General features: G+C 45.5%; 1 protein-coding gene across 2 annotated transcripts in view; it reads left to right on the top strand.

Annotated features, from left to right (window-relative positions):
- Positions 1 to 16962: 16962 nt before the first annotated feature.
- The window catches only part of SERINC5 (serine incorporator 5), a 62174-nt gene continuing 59452 nt past the window's right edge, over positions 16963 to 19684 (top strand). The window contains exons 1-2 of one of the 2 annotated variants that reach the window (XM_043547654.1): positions 16963 to 17028; positions 17142 to 17486. In XM_043547654.1, the coding sequence (XP_043403589.1) occupies positions 17460 to 17486 (27 nt within the window). In that variant the 5' untranslated portion in view covers positions 16963 to 17028; positions 17142 to 17459. Of the gene's footprint in view, positions 17029 to 17092; positions 17487 to 19684 lie in introns of those variants that run through there. The other variant, XM_037902947.2, reaches the window with a different exon arrangement.

Raw genomic sequence — 19684 nt, forward strand, 5'->3', positions numbered from 1 at the left:
GCTTTTAGATTTCTAGAGACCTTCTGGAATCCGCCAATAGCCTCAGAGGTTTGTGGGAGACGTAGTCCATCATTCCCAGGGAAATTCCCTGAGTCACCACATGCTGATGCATATCCAGTTGGTTACACCAACTGTCTCTAGAGTAGACAAGTCCTATGTGACCCCCAGGGGAGGCTCCACCAGATGCCCGGTTGCAGGGTTTGGCAGGGGAAGTTTTTGCTTTATTGTGTCCCATGCAGGTTCTGGGGCAGCTGAGGAGGCGGTATGTGCTATTAAACTTCCCAGGTTCATCAGTAATCTCCCTGGACTCCAAGGAGATTACTGATGAGCCCGGGAAGCTGAGTATCACATAATGTCTCCTAAGCCGCCCTGGAATCTGCATGGGGCATATTAAAAGACTCTTCGGGAAGAGATGCTTTTCCCCTGGGGAGGGCTGGCCCGGCACGGCTGGGCTGGGCACCTCCGGGCAGGTGGGGGGGGTTGGGGCTCCGGCCGTGGGATAGGCAGGCAGTCTCGCGGCTCTGGCTGCAGGAGGGGAAAGCGGGGCTTGGGGCTCTGGCTGCTGGGGTGAGGGACATGGCGGAAGGGGCTCCACTGGCTGCCCCTGGTGACCACCTATGTGTAAGACCACCATTGTCTTGCAGTTCTTGCACAGATAAAACCCCCACATTAGACACATTCAGCGAGAGCGTTTGACCATGTTTTTCATAGCCTTGTATACCCTGATGTTCCCCATCACTGGAATGTCTCTTCCAGAGGAAACTTGCAATTCTTGCTACAGTCAAGGCAGTTAAATAACAGGCTGTGACAGAGGGGTCCAATTTGGGCATGAGTTATTGGATTAACACCCCCCACACACACATACACACACATAATTTGACTGGTGTCAGATCATTACTCAAGTAAAATATATAGTTATTTTAAAAACCATTTCCAACCCTTTAATATTGAATTTAATGAGCACGTAAACTGTAAAGTACACCATAAAAGTGAGTTAATGAGATGAAAATGGCTAACCTGCAGAAGCAGTATAATCTGTTTTTTTTCTTTCTTCAAAATATGAACTACACTAGAAGAAATTTCCCTTTCTATTCCCCTCTGACAAATATCAAAACTGTAGATGTTTCCTCCCTGCTTCTGCAGATTTCATTTTCTTCTCTGGTCACTGTGACACTGGCAGACCAGGTGCCAGCTCATGCCAAGGCCTGTGCCTCAGTGAACACTGACCAAAGAATAGCTGGACTCCAGTGTGTCTTACCTGTGTGTTACCAGAGTTAAAACAGATATTAGTGTTATAAGAATTTAGGGTTTAGACTTTATGGAATGCTTGTAGGATGCTGCATCTATTAATCCTACTTATAATATCAGTGTCCCATGCTATAAGGTAGTGCTTACGTGTTTGCTCTATAACTGTAAAATGTTTATTCTGAAACTCTAACTCAACAAGGTGGGGGACCCAACCCTTCACTTAATGCAAAATGCTGGATTCCTACAGAAAGTGTTATCTCCTGCCTAGCAGGAGGGACCGTTGAATCCAAATGGGCCATTGTGAATCGAAGACTTTGTCAATTGCTCCCCTCACCCACCCGCGATGAGGTTACATGCAGAACCCCATGTCTCATCAGCTTGGACTCTAGGGTGGTGGTGATAAAAAAAATCCCTGACCAGAAGGAATTGGGGTCTCTTTATGTTGTCTGAACTCTAATGGGCACAAATTCCTAACATAAGCAAGAGATCCCCAGGACGAACCTGGGTTAGCCCTAATGGATATACGGAGCTGGCATATTTCAACAGCTCTATCACCATCTGAAACCTAAGACTGCAACTCGTTTGTGTATATGTTTATCTGTTTTAATCTTGTAAATAACTCTAATTTCTTTTTCCTAGTTAATAAACCTTTAGTTAGTTTGTTACAGGCAGGACCAGCTCTAGGCACCAGCAAAGCAAGCACGTGCTCGGGGCGGCACAATTCCAGGAGCGGCATTCCAGCCATCCTTCTTCTTCTTTTTTTTTTTTTTTAATTGCTTGCCCAGTTGCGCTCTCGGAGCTTGGGGCAGCAGAAAACCCAGAGCCGGCCGTGGTTACAGAATTGGCTACTGGTGTTATCTTTGGTGTGAGATCTAAGGTGACCTGGGGTAAGTAACTGGTCCTCAATATTTAGTGATCTTTGGTGTACAGTGACCCTCTATCACAGAATCGGGCATGGCTGGGTGACAAGATAGACAGCTATGCCCAAGGGGACTGTCTGAGACTCCATGGCAAGGCTCTATAATGCCTGAGGAGTTTATACTTGTGACTTGGTTAGTGAATTCTGTACTTAGATTTCACTAACCAACCAGTTGGGGGGTTTTGCCCTGGTTCTTAACAGTCTGCCCTGAGGTTGGTATACTCGCTCATGAGCCACTCCAGATAGCGTGACAGTCAGTTTGTCCAAACCCTCCCCTGGTTATTGAAACATCATTATATCATAAAACATTGAGAACATGATTCTAAATTGATTCTACTGGGAGTTTAGGAAGTGTGAGTGAGGCAGGGTCAATCTCTTATAAAAGTTGAACATAAAATACAATCAGCTAAGTTAGATCCTCTTCTCCCGTGGGAGGTGGGCACAGGGCAAACAACATCACTGTGTTTTCTCGCAATTGTCTCCTCAGGAGGGAAGGGCCTGGGGGAGTGCAGAATGGGAAAGAACCATGGCTTCCCCATCCCATGGATCCTAGCAATCTCTGCAGCAAGGGAGGGAAAACCACAGCTGAACTAGGAAAGGGGAGAAGAAACAGCTGAGAGAACAAACTGAACTTAAACAAGAGAAGCCCTGGATGAGAGAACTTTTGAGAGTTTCATGCGGAATGAAACTGCATTGACTCACCAGTGCTGACTTGTCCCTGCTCCCTTGCTAACTTAACAAAAGTTAGCTTATTTTTAAAAGAGGAACTAATATGATGCATAACATGCAAAAGCAAGTAGCCTTGTGACCTTCCATTTTGACCGCTCATGAAGGATAATAGCTGCGAAGGACTGACTGACATGCAGTGTAAGCGTGTTAGACAATCTGTTGTAACTTTTGGGGTGGTCCCTGCACAGTTTTTGTGTGAATTTAACTACTTAGGTTAGGGGTGTGTTTTTTATCCTGAAATAGTTACATTGGTACAACCCCTTATCTGACTCAGTTGTAACAGTGTAAAGCCTCAGATTAGTATAGATTGCTCCCGAAAACTGACTAGTGTAATTGCACCCCCAACCAAAATTAATTGGTACAAAAACTGTGGAAACCAGGTCTTAGAAACCACCACTAGAGACTGTATAAAAGCATCTATCTACCTTGAAGTCTTTAAACCATGATTTGAGGACTTCAATAGCTTAGACATAGGTGAGAGGTTTATCGCAGGAGTGAGTGGGTGAGATTCTGTGGCCTGCATTGTGCAGGAGGTCAGACTAGATGATCATAATGGTCCCTTCTGACCTTAATATCTATGAATCTATGAATCAATGATGTCTCTTCCTTGCTCCAGGCAGGCACTGCCATCAGGCAGTCAGGCAAGCTTTCTGAAAAGTTCACCTGAGTTCAAAGTGCTTTCAGCTACCCCTTAGCTTGCTGCTGAATGACTCCCTGGCTATGCCTGAAGACCAGTTATCTGGGTACCTTTTCCTCTTTGGTCTTTAATGTGTTGACTCAGGTATTACCCACACTGGCTTGATACTGCAAAACTTGCTCAGAGGATCAATCCTTCCTCACACAAGAAGTTGACTTCAGCCTCACGTGATTGCTACTCATGTGAGTAGCATGAGCTCTGGCCCTCTCTGACCTCAATGTATGTGTTAACTATTATTTTCTTTATTTGGATTGTTTAAAGGGTGCCTTTCTTTTCACAAAGCATGCAATATTTTCTTCAGAAGGGTGTGAAAAGCAATCAACACTTTGAGACGCTATGCAAATCGCCTACATGCCACCCACTGCGGAAATATCGTTAGGCTTGGCAAAATTTGATTTCTTTTTATAATTTTGACAGATAATATAGATATTTATTTTAAAGCATTTTTCCCTATTTTTATCCATTTAAATTTCCACAGGAATTCAAAATTTTGCAGGAAATTATGTGTGTGGGACAGTGTCAGATAGTAATTATTTAATGACAGGAGATACTGAGATTCAAAAAGTGCAAATTCTATAACTTTATAACTTAAAATATAAATTGTCACCATCACATGTCAAAATATACAAATATCCTTAAATCAAACTCTTATAAGTTCTCAAGAAGCATTTTTCTTACTTTGCCTATATGTAATTTTTTATTATTATTTATGGAAATATTTTTTTCATCAGGTTTTTTTTAGTGGGGGGTTAAATGGATGCTTGCCAACATTTCCTGATAAAAATCTAATCCTCCCAAGCCTAAATGTAATCGGTGGAAGTGGGAAAGAAAGCCTAAATGCACATCAGTATTTTGTAAGTATTAACATAGGGAAAGAAACAAAAAGCTGACCTGAAGCAATATGACCCAGTCCTCAGAGGTTCTGCATGCTCCTAGAGTAAACTCTGTGGTGTAGAACAGAAAGAAATACATTGTGTAGTGTGTATTGACTAAAGAACAAAGATATCACGCTTTGGCTGGGCATTGGGCTAGGTCAGCCTTCAGATTTCGATTTGATTTATAAAATGTGTTTATATGCCAGTGCATTCAATGTACGAGTCCATGAGTATGCCAAGGTGACCTGCGAGGGCCTGCATAATGATGATGAGTAATAGCCTTTCTTACCTTTCTTACCAGTCACTTGTTTGAAAAGGGGCATGGGATGGGGATATATGTCCCATCACTTGCACCTGCACAGCTCGGGAAGCCTGAACATTCAAACCTCCATAATTGCAGGGATATTTCCAATTCTGGCAATCCCGGAGCACAGCACCATTGATTGCCTTGGCAAACCTCCATGAGCATTGCCCAGTGGTAGATTTCCCAATGCCAAATGGATTGCCAACAGATCTGAAGCAATCTGGGGCTGCCAGTTTCCACAGGGCAAATGCAACATGCTTCTGGACCATTATTCGCTCTTTCATCTGGGTGCTCTGCTGCTCGAATGCCTGGGCGAGCGCCTCACACAGCTCCATTAATGTGTTTTTCCTCATGTGCTCCCATCAGGGTGAGCTTGTGGTCCTGGTCCAGAAGCAGCAGTCTGCGCAAGGGTTATCTGATATTAAAACAGCATCAGCTCAGATGACGTTCCATGTCCACATCACCCCGTTCAGCTGTTGCTGGGCTTCTAAGTGCAAGCTGCTGCTGCCTTCAACTTCCCTGGCCCAAACGCAGCCTCTGAAACCCTTGTCAACATCTCCTGGTAGCCGCTTCTGCAGAAGCATGAAAAAAAAGCACTGCCTCCAAAACGAGCAGTCGCTACCCGGCTCAGTAATTAGGGAGAGGAGGATCAATAGCTTTTGGTAAGTCACCACCACGCCAACTGGGTTACTGCCAGGAGATGAATTTCCCAGGACCATTTCCTCCCACAATCCCCAGGGTAAACAGACCAGTTGCCCCACACCAACCTGCAAACGCAAGCACAGAGCGATACAGTGAGTTGCGGTGCTATCAATCGTGGGCATATGCACCCAGCGGTCTTGTGGGAAGGGATTGGAGGACCAACATACAAAACTAATTTATTTACATTTTTGATTCCAGAGCTGGTGCTCACACTTTTGCACATACGTATGAAACAATTTTTGTTCCACCCCCAGAAATAACTCATGGTTGCTCGCCCATGGTACGCCCACATCACTATGCACTGGGCTGGGCTGAGGATTCTGGGGGCGGGGAGTGAACTGATTCTTTGGGGTACACCCCAAATGTGAACTGCTCAGTTTCTGAGAGAGGCAGCGGGCTCCAGTGGGTGGGGCCTGGGACTCCAGAGACTTGGGTTCTGCCACTGATCTACTAAGACCCTGGGCAAGTCTCTGTGCCTCTGCTCTCCCTCCCAGATGTTCTTGGTGTTGCTTTCTGGGCAGGGACTGCCCCTTACTATGTGTTTGAACAGTGGGGCTCAGCTCAGGAGAGTAAATTAGGGGAATATGAGTTTATTAGTTTACTCATTTCTTTTTTTAATCACTACACCACTGGCTCCGCTGGAGACTCCAGATGCTGGTGAAATACAATGCACTGTGTGGGGTGAGGAGAGTTTGTCAGGTTTTTTCCCCACTCCTCACCTCCTGCTGCAGAAATGGAGCCCAGTTGCTTGTGCCTTTCAACTGTACCAATCTGCTTACACTTTCAAGGTTCTCTCTGCAAGAAAATGGGCTAAAGCCCGCGTTACACAGCCCCATGCCCGTCCACTGACTGACCTTTGGCAAGTTTACCTCATGGCAAAACTAATGTGCTTTGTCTTCACTGTGTTTTGACCTTGGGATAGCTCATGCCGGTTAGTAGACTGAGGTTAAAAAAGAAAAAGTGCCATTTGTAGTAGTGAAGACAAGCCCTGAGTGAATCAGGAGCAGAGGTAACAATTGAATAAAGGGCCTGCAATTACCCTTCCAGAAAAGTGCTGTCAGGAAGCTGCCTGAGGACAGGGTGAGTAGTGGGAGAATGAAACGACCTGAGGGAAGCCAGCCTGGGCAACAGCGAGGGGATCAACCACCACGCCAATGTTTAACTGTGAAACCGCATTGGCTTTTTTGAAGGGTGGCTTTGTGGCTAAGGCACAAGCATCGCAGGAAATCAGCAGATCTTATATGTTTCAGAGTAACAGCCGTGTTAGTCTGTATTCGCAAAAAGACAAGGAGTACTTGTGGCACCTTAGAGACTAACCAATTTATTTGAGCATGAGCTTTCGTGAGCTACAGCTCACTTCATCGGATGCATCCAATGAAGTGAGCTGTAGCTCACGAAAGCTCATGCTCAAATAAATTGGTTAGTCTCTAAGGTGCCGCAAGTACTCCTTGTCTTTTTGCAGATCTTATATGCTTCCCATTTCTGCCCCGGACTATTTGTACAGCAATGGACAAGGTTACTAATCCTTTGTTTCTCTTTGGGTCAAATGGAGATGATGATGATGATAGCCGTCTGACAGAAGTGTTGGGAGAGGAGCACTCATCTGGCCTAATGGTAAGTGCCTTAGAAATGTCTATAAATAAATAATGAATATATTTAAGAAAACCACAAAATAGAATGCAAGTCTGGATACATTTTTGAATTAAAACTGCACCATTCCAGTCTATTTGGACTTCATAGTTGACATTAGACTACCAACTTGTATTGCACCTAGGACTGCTACATCATATTGCATCTTCTGTGAGCACGATGCCAAGTTAATACTTTTGTTTGCATAGACAACTTACAGGAAAGAGTTTTGTCCACTAAATGCTTTTGGCTACGATTGTGTGTGATTAACTCTTCTAGATTGGTTTTTACCCAGAAGAGTGCCTCAACCAATTATCCTCTCTGAGTTCCATTCCAAGGAGTGCATTCAAAGACCCTTACTTTACAATGGACGGGAAAACACAAACTACAGTTGCAAAAGCAGGAGTTGCAAAGTATTTGGTAACAGAGTATTTTATATGTAAATTTTCAGACCTCAAAGGGAAGTCTCTGCATTGGCGTAAATATTTTACTTTCAGAAAAGTGTCATTTTGCAAATGTTTGTATTACACAACCCTTTCCACTATAATGTATCTGATCCCTATGATGTAGTTAGGAGATGTTTTCAAACCCCTCCAGAATATTGTGTGCTTGGCAGTGTAGGGATGATCGCAGGATTTGTTAGGTTTCCTAGAGGCTTACATCTAGTATTTAGTAAAGGCTATGGACCATATTCCCACAATGTACACCACTTTACCAGGCTTTCCAAGGGATTATTATTATTAATTGGTGTTTGCACAGAGCCTATGACTCTGTGTGCTGTAATAGGTTTTGGTCACATATCAACGCAAAGACATTTCAATTTAGGATTCTGGCATAAATCTACAAAAGCAAGGAAGCAGACATTTGGTGGCAGATCCTCAGCTAATGCAAATTGACTTCAATGGAGCAATGACAATTTACACCAGCTGGGGAGCTAAGTTAAAATTTCCTTGCCTTTGTTGTCATGCTACTGTCACTATCATCATGGCAAATCCCACAGAGACAGGGCCTCCTTTCAGATTAAACATCACTCGGATTAATCTCTGGCTAGGTCCTTATGCTGGATATTCAGCTTATGTCCATCACTGGCAATGTTATTGCACTACTAAAGCTTTTGGTGCCCATGTGATCACCAGCCATATAGCAGCATTCCTTGCTACACATGCTTAGAATGAATTGGTGTTCCAGTCTAATAATATGTCCCGTACCAGGAAAGCCACCAAAACTGAACCAATGCTGGTGGAGGTAATTGCAGGGTTCGGCTTTGAATATCTTTATTGCTGATCTTGTCCTATCACTTGATATGCAACAGCTGAAGAAGATGACAAGAACAAAAAACTTCAATCCGATATTCTCCAGTCTTCTTCGGTGCCCATATTTCACCAATATACAATAAAGTCGGTATAACTGGTTCTACAGATCCGCAGCTTCGTAGCAAGCTTAATGCCACAATGGCTCCTCAGAGGCTGCTGAGGGGCCGAAACATGGCAGCAGCTGCTCCTATATGCAGAGATTGCTCAAGAGAATCTGCTGCCCTCAGCAAAACTTCAGTAGGTTGCCCCGTTCCTAGAACAGAGGTTTTCAAGTGGGGCAACGGGAGATATTGGACTCTCTGGGCGGGGTGTGGTGAGCGTTCTGATGGTTAGGTGGTTATGTAGAAGTCAAGGGACCAGGCTCCAGGTCACAGTGCTAGTCACTCAGGTTTGGCCTGGCCTCCCTTTGTCATAATAGCAAGGATTTATAAACTCAATTCTGTGACTGGAGAATTGCTAATATAGTTCCTATAAGGGAAAAAAAAGTGATCCAGGAAACTACAGCCCTGTTAGTTTGGCCTCAGTTATATGCAAGATCTTGGAACAAAATTTGAAAGAGAAAGTAGTTAGGGACATAGAGGTGAATGGTAATTGGGATAAAATACATGATTTTACAAAAGGTAGACCATGCCAGACCAACCTGACCGCCTTGTTTGAGAAGATAACTGATCTTTTTTAGACAAAGGAAATGCAGTAAATCTAATCTACCTGGATTTCAGTAAGGCATTTGATACAGTTCCACATGGGAGATTATTAGTTAAATTGGAGAAGATGGGGATTAATATGAGAATTGAAAGGTGAATAAGGAACTGGTTAAGGGGGAGACCACAATGGGTCATACTGAAAGGTGAATTGTCAGGCTGGAGGGAGATTACTAGTGGAGTTCCTTAGGGATTGGTTTTAGGACCAATCTTATTTAACATTCCTATTACTGAACTTGACAAAAAGTGAGTGAGTGCTAATAAATTTTGCAGATTACACAAAGCTGGGAGGTATTGCCAATACTGAGGAGGACCAGAATATCATACAAGAAGATCTGGATGACCTTGTAAACTGGAATAATAGAAATGGGATGAAATTTAATAACGCAAAGTGCAAGGTCATGTATATAGGGACTAACGACAAGAATTTTTGCTGTAAGATAAGGACTTACCAGTTGGAAGCATCAAAGGAAGAGAAAGACCTGGCTGTATTCATTGATTACAGGATGACTATGAGCTGCCAATGTGATGCGACCGTGAAAAAAGCTAATGCAGTCCTAGAATGAATTAGGCGAGGTATTTCCAGTAGAGACAGGGAAGAGTTAGTACCATTATACAAGGCACTGGTGAGACCTCATCTGGAATACTGTGTGCAATTCTGGTCTCCTATGTTTAAGAAAAATTAATTCAAACTGGAACAGGGGCAGAGAAGGACTACTAAGATGATCTGATGAATAGAAAACCTACCTACTTCACATCTGGGGACAATGTATACCTTCAAATCAGCGGCTCTGCTATGGGTACCCACATGGCCCCACAGTATGCCAACATTTTTATGGCTGACTTAGAACAACGCTTCCTCAACTCTCGTCCCCTAACGCCCCTACTCTACTTGCGCTATATTGATGACATCTTCATCATCTGGACCCATGGAAAAGAAGCCCTTGAGGAATTCCACCGCGATTTCAACAATTTCCATCCCACCATCAACCTCAGCCTGGACCAGTCCACACAAGAGATCCACTTCCTGGACACTACAGTGCTAATAAACGATGGTCACATAAACACCACCCTATACCGAAAACCTACTGACCGCTATTCCTACCTACATGCCTCCAGCTTTCACCCAGACCACACCACACGATCCATTGTCTATAGCCAAGCTCTACGATACAACTGCATTTGCTCCAACCCCTCAGACAGAGACAAACATCTACAAGATCTCTATCAAGCATTCTTACAACTACAATACCCACCTGCTGAAGTGAAGAAACAGATTGACAGAGCCAGAAGAGTACTCAGAAGTCACCTACTACAGGACAGGCCCAACAAAGAAAATAACAGAACACCACTAGCCGTCACCTTCAGCCCTCAGCTAAAACCTCTCCAACGCACTATCAAGGATCTACAACCTATCCTGAAGGGACGACCCATCACTCTCACAAATCTTGGGAGACAGGCCAGTCCTTGCCTACAGACAGCCCCCCAACCTGAAGCAAATACTCACCAGCAACCACACAACAGAACCACTAACCCAGTAACCTATCCTTGCAACAAAGCCCGTTGCCAACTGTGTCCACATATCTATTCAGGGGACACCATCATAGGGCCTAATCACATCAGCCACACTATCAGAGGCTCGTTCACCTGCACATCTACCAATGTGATATATGCCATCATGTGCCAGCAATGCCCCTCTGCCATGTACATTGGTCAAACTGGACAATCTCTACGTAAAAGAATAAATGGACACAAATCAGATGTCAAGAATTATAACATTCATAAACCAGTCGGAGAACACTTCAATCTCTCTGGACACTCGATTTCTGATCTCAAAGTGACTATCCTTCAACAAAAAACTTCGAAAACAGACTCCAAGGAGAGACTGCTGAATTGGAATTAATTTGCAAATTGGATACAATTAACTTAGGCTTGAATAGAGACTGGGAGTGGTTGAGTCATTATACTAAGTGAAACTATTTCCCCTTGTTTATTCCTCCCTCTCCCCCACTGTTCCTCAGACGTTCTTGTTAGCTCCTGGAAATGTGCTGGAAATGGCCCACCTTGATTATCACTTCAAAAGATTTTCTCTCCCCCCACCCCACTCTCCTGCTGGTAATAGCTCATCTTAAGTGATCACTCTCCTTACAATGTATATTTTTTCGTGGTCTGTGTGTATGTATAAAATCTCCTCACTGTACTTTCCACTTTATGCATCCGATGAAGTGAGCTGTAGCTCACGAAAGCTTATGCTCAGATAAATTGGTTAGTCTCTAAGGTGCCACAGGTACTCCTTTTCTTTTTGCGAATACAGATTAACGTGGTTGCTACTCTGAAACCTACCTTATGAGAGGAGACTGAAAGAGCTTGGCTTGTTTAGCTTAACCAAAAGAAGGCTGCGGAGAGAGATGATTGCTCTCTATAAATACATCAGAGGGATAAATACCAGGGTGGAAAAGGAGTTATTTAAGTTAAGCACCAATATGGACACAAGAACAAATGGCTATAAACTGGCCATCAACAAGTTTAGGCTCAAAATTAGATGAAGGCTTCTAACCATCAGAGGAGTGAAGTTCTGGAACAACCTTCCAAAGGGAGCAGTGGAGGCAAAAAACCTAACTGGCTTCAAGACTGCACTTGATAAGTTTATGGACGGGATGTTATGATGGGACTGCCTACGATGGCGCATGGCCCATTGGCAGCTGCCTGTAGCAAAAATCCCCAAAAGCCAGAGATGGGACACTACATTGGGAGGGTTCTGAGTTACTACAGCAAATTCTTTCCCAGGTATCTGCCCGGTGGGTCTTGCCCACATGTTCAGGGTCTAACTGATCACCAGATTTGGGGTGAGGAAGGAATTTTACCCTGGGTCAGAGACTTGGGAGTTTTTCACCTTCCTCTGCAGCACAGGGCATGGGTCACCTGCAGGTTTAAACTAGTGTCAATGGTGATTTCTCTGTAACTTGAAGTCTTTATGATTTGTGGACTTCAGTAACTCAGCCAGAGGTTAGGGGTCTATTACAAAAGTAGGTGGGTGAGGTTCTGTGGCCTGCAATGCATAGGAGGTCAGACTAGATGATCATGATGGTCCCTTCTGATCTTAAAGTCTATGAGTCTATAATGGAATGGCAGCCCAACCAAATTTGAGTGAGTGGAATTGCAACCTGGCAGATGGGGTTGCAGCACCACTCAGGTTTGGCCTGGCCTCCCCGGACACCCTAGGCAGAATCTGCACTAGAGTTGCCCCTGGCTATACAAGGGGCCATATCTTTTGAGCACCACCTACTGCTGTCTATGATGCTGCTGCCCAAGTATCTGACAGTTGCTACCGGCTCCATGTCCCATCCAGATAGGTTAATACTGTGCTGATTTTAATCTGGAGCTCAAGGCTGCTTGGTGGTAATGACCAGACACTTAGTTTTCTCTGGATTAATAAGCAGACCATTGTGTGCTGCTTCTTGTCTGATCACATCAGCCATCAGCTGCAGAGATTCACCAGACTGAGCCAACAAGACAATGTCATCAGCATATTCAAGGTGCAAAGCAGAATGGCGTTCAGCTCAGTACCACTGACAGTTGTCTCCAAACTTATCCATCAACTAATCAATGCCGATACTGAACAATGATGGTGGGTGCACACAAGCTTGCTGGACTCCTGGGGAAAAAGGAAGCCATGCCTAGTATCTGCCATTGACTTGGAACACTGCTTCCTGTTCCATTACAGAACTCTTCTGTCAATGACAGTATCTTTCCATGCATGCCAAGTTGCCTCATTGGATCCCACACATTTGCTCAATGCGCTGAATCAAAGGCCTGACGGAAGTCTATAAAAAGTGCCGTGCATGGCATATTAAATTCAGCCATCTTCTCAAAAAGCTGTCACACTACTGCAAGATCATCTACATTTATCTTATGCTTCATCTTCTTTGTTTGCAATAGCAAAGAAAAACAATGCTTCACATGCCTTTTGTTTATAGGAATGTGAGAAATCCATGACTGCCACCACTACTTCAGATCTCAGTTTGCTGCATACATTGGCCACCGAAAACTTAACAGCAACAATAGGGCTAGAGCTCAGAGCCTGCTGTTCTAGAAGCAAAGACTTCCATCATTTGAACTTAAAAAGGTTCTTTTCCTTTAGCTGTGAGCAATATAACACCTATGGGACACAGCTGAGCTGTTCAGATTTTGTCCAGTAGAGGTCAGTTCATCACAATGTAAATTTATATTTGCAGACTTTCAAGAAGAGATCATGCAGATGCATGGCCCTTTTAAAAATTATGTTTACAAACTTTTCACATTGAATCCATTGTAGTCTAAATAGTAAAAATAAGGAATTTTTAAAATGCTTATTAGTGAACCAGAGATAAGGTGGGTGAGGTAATAACTTTTATTGGCCTAACTTCAATTACAGTCTCTGTCACATGGTTCTGAGCTCACACTAATCTGATCCCAGTATTATAATTCCAGTGATTTGAATGGATCCACTACTTATATGCACTAGTTTAAGTGAGATCAAGATCTAGGCCCACTGTGTAACTCTACTGTGTTCAGTGTGCAAGACAAGTGCACTGAAGTCTATGGATTTTGTTGAGGAATAATCATTACCCATAAGCAGCTGCTAGGAATGATGGTTTTAAGGTTCAGACACTGGACTGGCACTCAGAAGATATGATTCTATTCTGAGTCCTGCCACAGATTTTGAGTATGATCTTGGACATGTCGCTTCAGGCTAGATTGTGCCTTTAGGCACAGCCCTATGTAAGGGATAGGGTGTAGATGTGCCGCTCCAGGAGGGAAATAATTTGTTTTAGGAGACATAATTCCTTCCTTGCTCTTGGGCTGAAGTAATCTGCCACCTCTATCCTTTTCTGGAGCTGCTGCCTTGGGCGCTGGGGACAGAGCCAACATCCTGCTTTTTCCTCACCCTCTGGAGTATCAGGCATGTAGCTGCTGGTTACCCTAGTAAGAGCAATCTAGGAAGTCCACAAGCATGTGCCCCTGAGTGGGGCTGAGTCATACTCTTCAGTAGCTCTGTACCTCAGTTTCCCCATATGTAAAAATAGGGATAATAATACTCCTCTGTGTTATACTTAGAAAATGAAAACCAACAGAATCTTATTCCGGGGATAAGGCAATACACCACGTTTAATGTGAATACAGAAAGAATCAGAGTAAGCAATCAGTTATAGCTATAAGAAAAGGAGTACTTGTGGCACCTTAGAGACTAACCAATTTATCTGAGCATAAGCTTTCGTGAGCTACAGTTCACTTCATCGGATGCATACTGTGGAAAGTATAGAAGATCTTTCCACAGTATGCATCCGATGAAGTGAGCTGTAGCTCACGAAAGCTTATGCTCAAATAAATTGGTTAGTCTCTAAGGTGCCACAAGTACTCCTTTTCTTTTTGCGAATACAGACTAACACGGCTGCTACTCTGAAACCAGTTATAGCTATAACATTCCATTAACTCACACACTCATTCACACACACACAAATTCTGCAAGGTTGTTATCATAATTACCAGCCTAGGAGTTGCTCATGACAAGTCACTAGCCAGGTGGCCTGGACACGAGGATGGAGCCGGGCCTTGTCAGATGCGCATCCGATGCTCCTGGAAGTTGGTTGCACAAACAGACCCAAAGTCCTCAGTCTTTAGGGTCTGTCTTTATAGGGATCCATCCTTATACAAGTCTATGGGTTTTGCCTCATCATGCTGTTCTCACGTTTGAAGTGACAATCAATCACGCAGATGGCACAGCAATGACGGTTTGTTGTTATCTTGTTGCCTCGGTTCTCCCTGTCCTTGGGGCAGTTGGGGATGGATTCAGGGTTATCGGGTTATCTCTCCCAGTGCATTCTTCGGCCAAACAGTCCTGTCGGAGGGTAGTTGTTTTTCTTCCTCCAGATGTGGTGTCGTTTATTATGATTCTTTACAAACATACAATCGCAATCACTCTATTTCACTTAACATTTTTTCTACCACATCTACATTTTATTACCTATTCATTCTTTAACATAACCATTCTAAAATCATTGGGGCATGACAGACTCCAATAAACCTATTCATACCACTTGTTACATAAAAAGAAAACAAGCAAGATAAAAATGCAAGTATGGGGGTTAACAGATCTTATTCCTGAGTTCAGGAAAACAGTTGTAACACCAGCTGCCCTTAATGGTAATCTTATCACTTTAGAACAGACTTTTTGTCTCGGGATGTGTTTCTACAATTAACACAGACCTTATAAACTGACAGGCATATCTCAATTAGCACAGACTCAGCAGGCTGAGAGGCCTATTTCCTTCTAATGGTCAGGCCAATCCAGGGTCTGTTCTAGGCTTTTCTTTCTCACATTTTCCCATAACATACACATATTATTACTTTAATCGAACATCTGCCTCACAGAAGAGTTGTGAGGATAAATTAATTTATGTTTCTGAAGCCTCAGATCCTATAGGGATGTGCACCATAAAAAAGCACCAAATAACTAACTAGCTAATGTTAAAAACACAATAACGTGGTGGTTCTTAATTGCTCATCAGCCAAGGCTCCTGTTTACACTGTGGTGTAGAAGATGTTGAAATAAAGCATCCTGGAAGGCAATGGAAAGAAATAAGGATTTATTTCTTTTATTTGCAACCGGGTGAAACAGCTGAGTTGACTTTTAGGGAAGATTTGTTGTGGAGAAAAATCCCTCCCAGTGGCCATGTGTTCTGCAGGTCTGTGTCTCAGTTGGAGTTTTACAAACTCACACCCAAGATTATTGACTCTAAATACACCGCAATGTAGGAACATACTGTACAAATTCCTTCCCTTAAATGGCCTGTAATGTTATTACCAGAAATAAATATACTTTCATGGGGCAGGAGGGATGAGGGGTGACTGAGTATGTGTGTGTATTTAGCATCATATAGGTAGCAGTCTTATCAGGGCCATAACCTGAGAGGGGCATCTACCCATGGCGCAAAGCCACAGAGGTGGGAAAATGGGGCCAAAACAGAGGCAACATAAAGACCTGCTTGCTAGGGCCAGTCCGGTGTGGTGGTGCTGGGGAGTGGAGGAGCACCACCTCCACCCCGACTCACCTTAGCAGACCACCCAGCCTGTCTGATTTGGAGTGTGGGGGGTGCAACCAAAACATCTGGGGGGCCACATAACACTTCTGGGTGGAAAAATGACCCCAAAAAATGTTAGGGGGTACAAAGATGCTTGCTCTCGCTGGGTGCTAAAATGCCTAGTTACAACTCTGTGTTTTATTATCATTAAAGTGCAAAGAACCATGGTCTGCTGGTTTGGCGCCCACGGACGCACTAAGATCTACATGACAGCTTGTCTACACTGGCAATTTACAGCACTGCAACTTTCTGGCTCAGGGGTGTGAAAGAACACCCCTCTGAGCACAGCAAATTTCAGCGCTGTAAAGCGCCAGTGTAGACAGTGCACCAGCGCTGGGCGCGACGCCCCTCCTGGAGGTGGTTGCTGTGCCGCGACCACACAAGGCACGTTAAAGCGGTGCCGGTGTAGACTGACAATAGCGGTATAGGTACAGTGCTGTAGCTCTCCTGGCATAACCCCCACAGCCTAGACGTAGCCCACCAAGGCCAGGGACTAGAATTGGCTATGTTGAACCCTGTTCGTTTGTTTTAGCCACACATGCATTCTCCTCTGACCCACTGGACTCTTGGGTTTCAGAGTAGCAGCGTGTTAGTCTGTATCCGCAAAAAGAACAGGAAGACTTGTGGCACCTTAGAGACTAACCAATTTATTAGCGCATAAGCTTTCATGAGCTAGAGCTCACGTCATCCGATGCATACAGTGGAAACTACAGTGGGGAGATTTATATACACAGAGAACATGAAACAATGGGTGTTACCATACACCCTGTAACGAGAGTGATCAGGAAAGGTGAGCAATTGCCAGCAGGGGGGTGGGGGGGCACCTTTTGTAGTGATAATCAAGGTGGGCCATTTCCAGCAGTTGGCAATTTGACTATTTCCCCTTGTTTATCCCCCCCCCAGTTCTTCTCAACCGCTGGAGACGCTCCCTGCGGCGGAAAGCCAATGAGGGCCGTGCCGCGCCGCCAACCTGACGACAGCGGAAGCTCTGCACGAGGGGCTGGGCTGGGCTAAAGCCCTGTCCGGCTGCCTGGAGCGAGCTGGGCGCTTGTGTCCTGCCCGCCGAGCCAAGGCGCGGGGGCACCTAGAGCTGTCTCCCGGGCTGGCCGCTTCCGCATGGGGCGGCTGCCGCTGAGCCTCGCCGGGGCCGGGTGAGGCGGCGCCCCCTGCTCGCTGGCTGCGGACGCTGCTGGGAGCCGAGCCCCGCCACCTGGAGCGGGGATGTCCGCGCCGTGCTGCGCGGGCCAGGTGAGCGCCGGCAGGGGCGAGTCCGCTCCCCGGGGCGCCTGGGCGGGTCCGCGTGGCTCGCTGCCCCCGGGGGCTGCCTGGGTCGGGCGGGCAGCGCTCGCTGGTTGTCGGCCCCGCTCCCGGGTGGCCCCGCGCTCCGAGGGAATCCGCCCTGAGTTCCGCCTGGCTTCGGACGAACCCCGCCCCCCAGCTCCTAGGGCAGCGGGGGCGGCCCCGCCGGGCTGGCGACTCGCAGGGAAGCGGGGCTGACCTGGGCTGGCAGGGCGGGGGCAGAACCGGGGATAGGCATAAGCAGCCTAAGCTATTGCTTAAGGCCCCAGGGGGCCCCCATTCGCTTTTTATTATAAGACCGTGCCTGTTTTCGTGGGGGGCGGGATATTCTTGCTTAGGGCCCCCAACACGCTAGCGCTGGGCGGGGGTTTGCTGCTGAGAGGGTCCTGGCAGTGCTGGGCGGGCTCCGACCGGGAGCCTGGGTGCAGACTCTACAGGTCAGGCCGCGGGAGGGAAACTTGCAGCGGAGTAGCTACGTTGGTGCAGATCCCCAGGGGTAGCCCCCGAGGGAGCGCCGGTGCAGAGCAGGGCGTACAGGTGCCACTCATGTGGGGGCCTCAGGGCTTGGCCTCAACAGAAGGAACTATGCTGCTGTTAAAAGAAAAGGCGGACTTGTGGCAGCTTAGAGACTAACAAATGTATTTGAGCATAAGCTTTCATGAGCTACAGCTCACTTCATCCGATGTGATCAGGAAAGCTTATGCTTAAATACATTTGTTAGTCTCTAAGGTGCCACAAGTACACCTTTTCTTTTTGCTAATACAGACTAACACAGCTGTTACTCTGAAAGCTATGTTGATGTTGTTATGCTGGTTCAAGTGTCTCTAGCATGCACACACCCTTGTGACGCTTGCACCTTAACTCTGGTAAGGCTGCAGCACCGTGGTGCCTAAATGACCAAGCAAGAGGGGAGAGGTACGCATGGGCTGGATTCTGATCTGTTACACAGGTGTAAATCAGGAGTAATTCCTAGTTTTAGGGGGAGGAGTTCTACAGTTATGCCACCGTGACTGAAACCAGAATATGGCCCAAAGTAAGTGAAGTTGGCCAGCTAGGCTATGTCTTCACAGCCCAGAAGATGGGAAAAATCCCCACCCCTGAGAGATGTATTTATACTGACCTAGCCCCCTGCGTAGACAGTGCTATGGTTACTCGAGGGGACGTAGGTATGGACATAATGAAGCACTACAGCGGCGCAGCTGCACCTTTTTAAGTGTAGACCTGCCCAATGGCACCTGTGTTTTTTACTGCAAGGTCGGCACTATGCTCTAGGTGTGGTGCCTTGTCTCCACTAGGATTTTACAGCACAATAGCTAACTAAATGAGCACTAATTAACCAGTGGTAAAACCACACCTTTTTTAGCAGTGAAAACAAAGCCCAGGTCAAATCCACAGAGGGTTTTGAAAACAAGGAGGGTAGTTTTAGCTGGCTGAAATAAATAAAAGTCAGTGAAGTTGTTTGTGGATGGGGGTAACTTTGTTCAAATGACAACAGAAGTTGGTCCAATGCAAAATACTACCTCACCAGCCTTGTGTTTCTAAGTGGGGCACCAGCAATCAGCAGATGCTCAAGTAGGGAGAGCATGGACTCTCCTTTAAGAGGTCATAGAGGAACCTGCAATTAAATAGCCACTTGCTCCTGTTTGCTGAGTATTGGGCAGTCAGTTCAGTGGAATGAGATTAAATGAGCTGTTTCTGAAACCCAGACTGGAAAGCATTTGCTGCTCTCTAAACCCAGACTGAGTGCTGAGACTGGTGCTTTTCTGCATGGGCAGCCTGGGGCTTTGGGGGAAGCCAGCTTGCTGCAGCACCCCAGGGCAAGGTAACAGTTCAGAGAGATCTGGTGGGGGGTGCTACAGCTGGTGTCTTGCCATATTTTCTGTAGAAAGCACCTTTGTCTGATCACTTAGTATGCTTGAATTACAAATACGCTGTCTGATGGCGTTAATCTGGCTTGCTAAGAAACCCCATATTTTAAAACAGTGGTTAAAAAGCCAAAATACTAATATATGTGTAATATGGGCATGTGAACGGACAGCCCCTTTAGTTTCTCGTTGTGGCTTTTATGCCATTAGGTGGGAGTTTGGAAACTCTGCCCTGCCCCCCCCACGCACACCCAGTCAGTTCTGCATTTAGAGAATGAAATG

This window comes from Chelonia mydas, chromosome 5, assembly GCF_015237465.2.
Source record: "Chelonia mydas isolate rCheMyd1 chromosome 5, rCheMyd1.pri.v2, whole genome shotgun sequence".
In the NCBI taxonomy this organism is placed as follows: Eukaryota; Metazoa; Chordata; order Testudines; family Cheloniidae; genus Chelonia; species Chelonia mydas.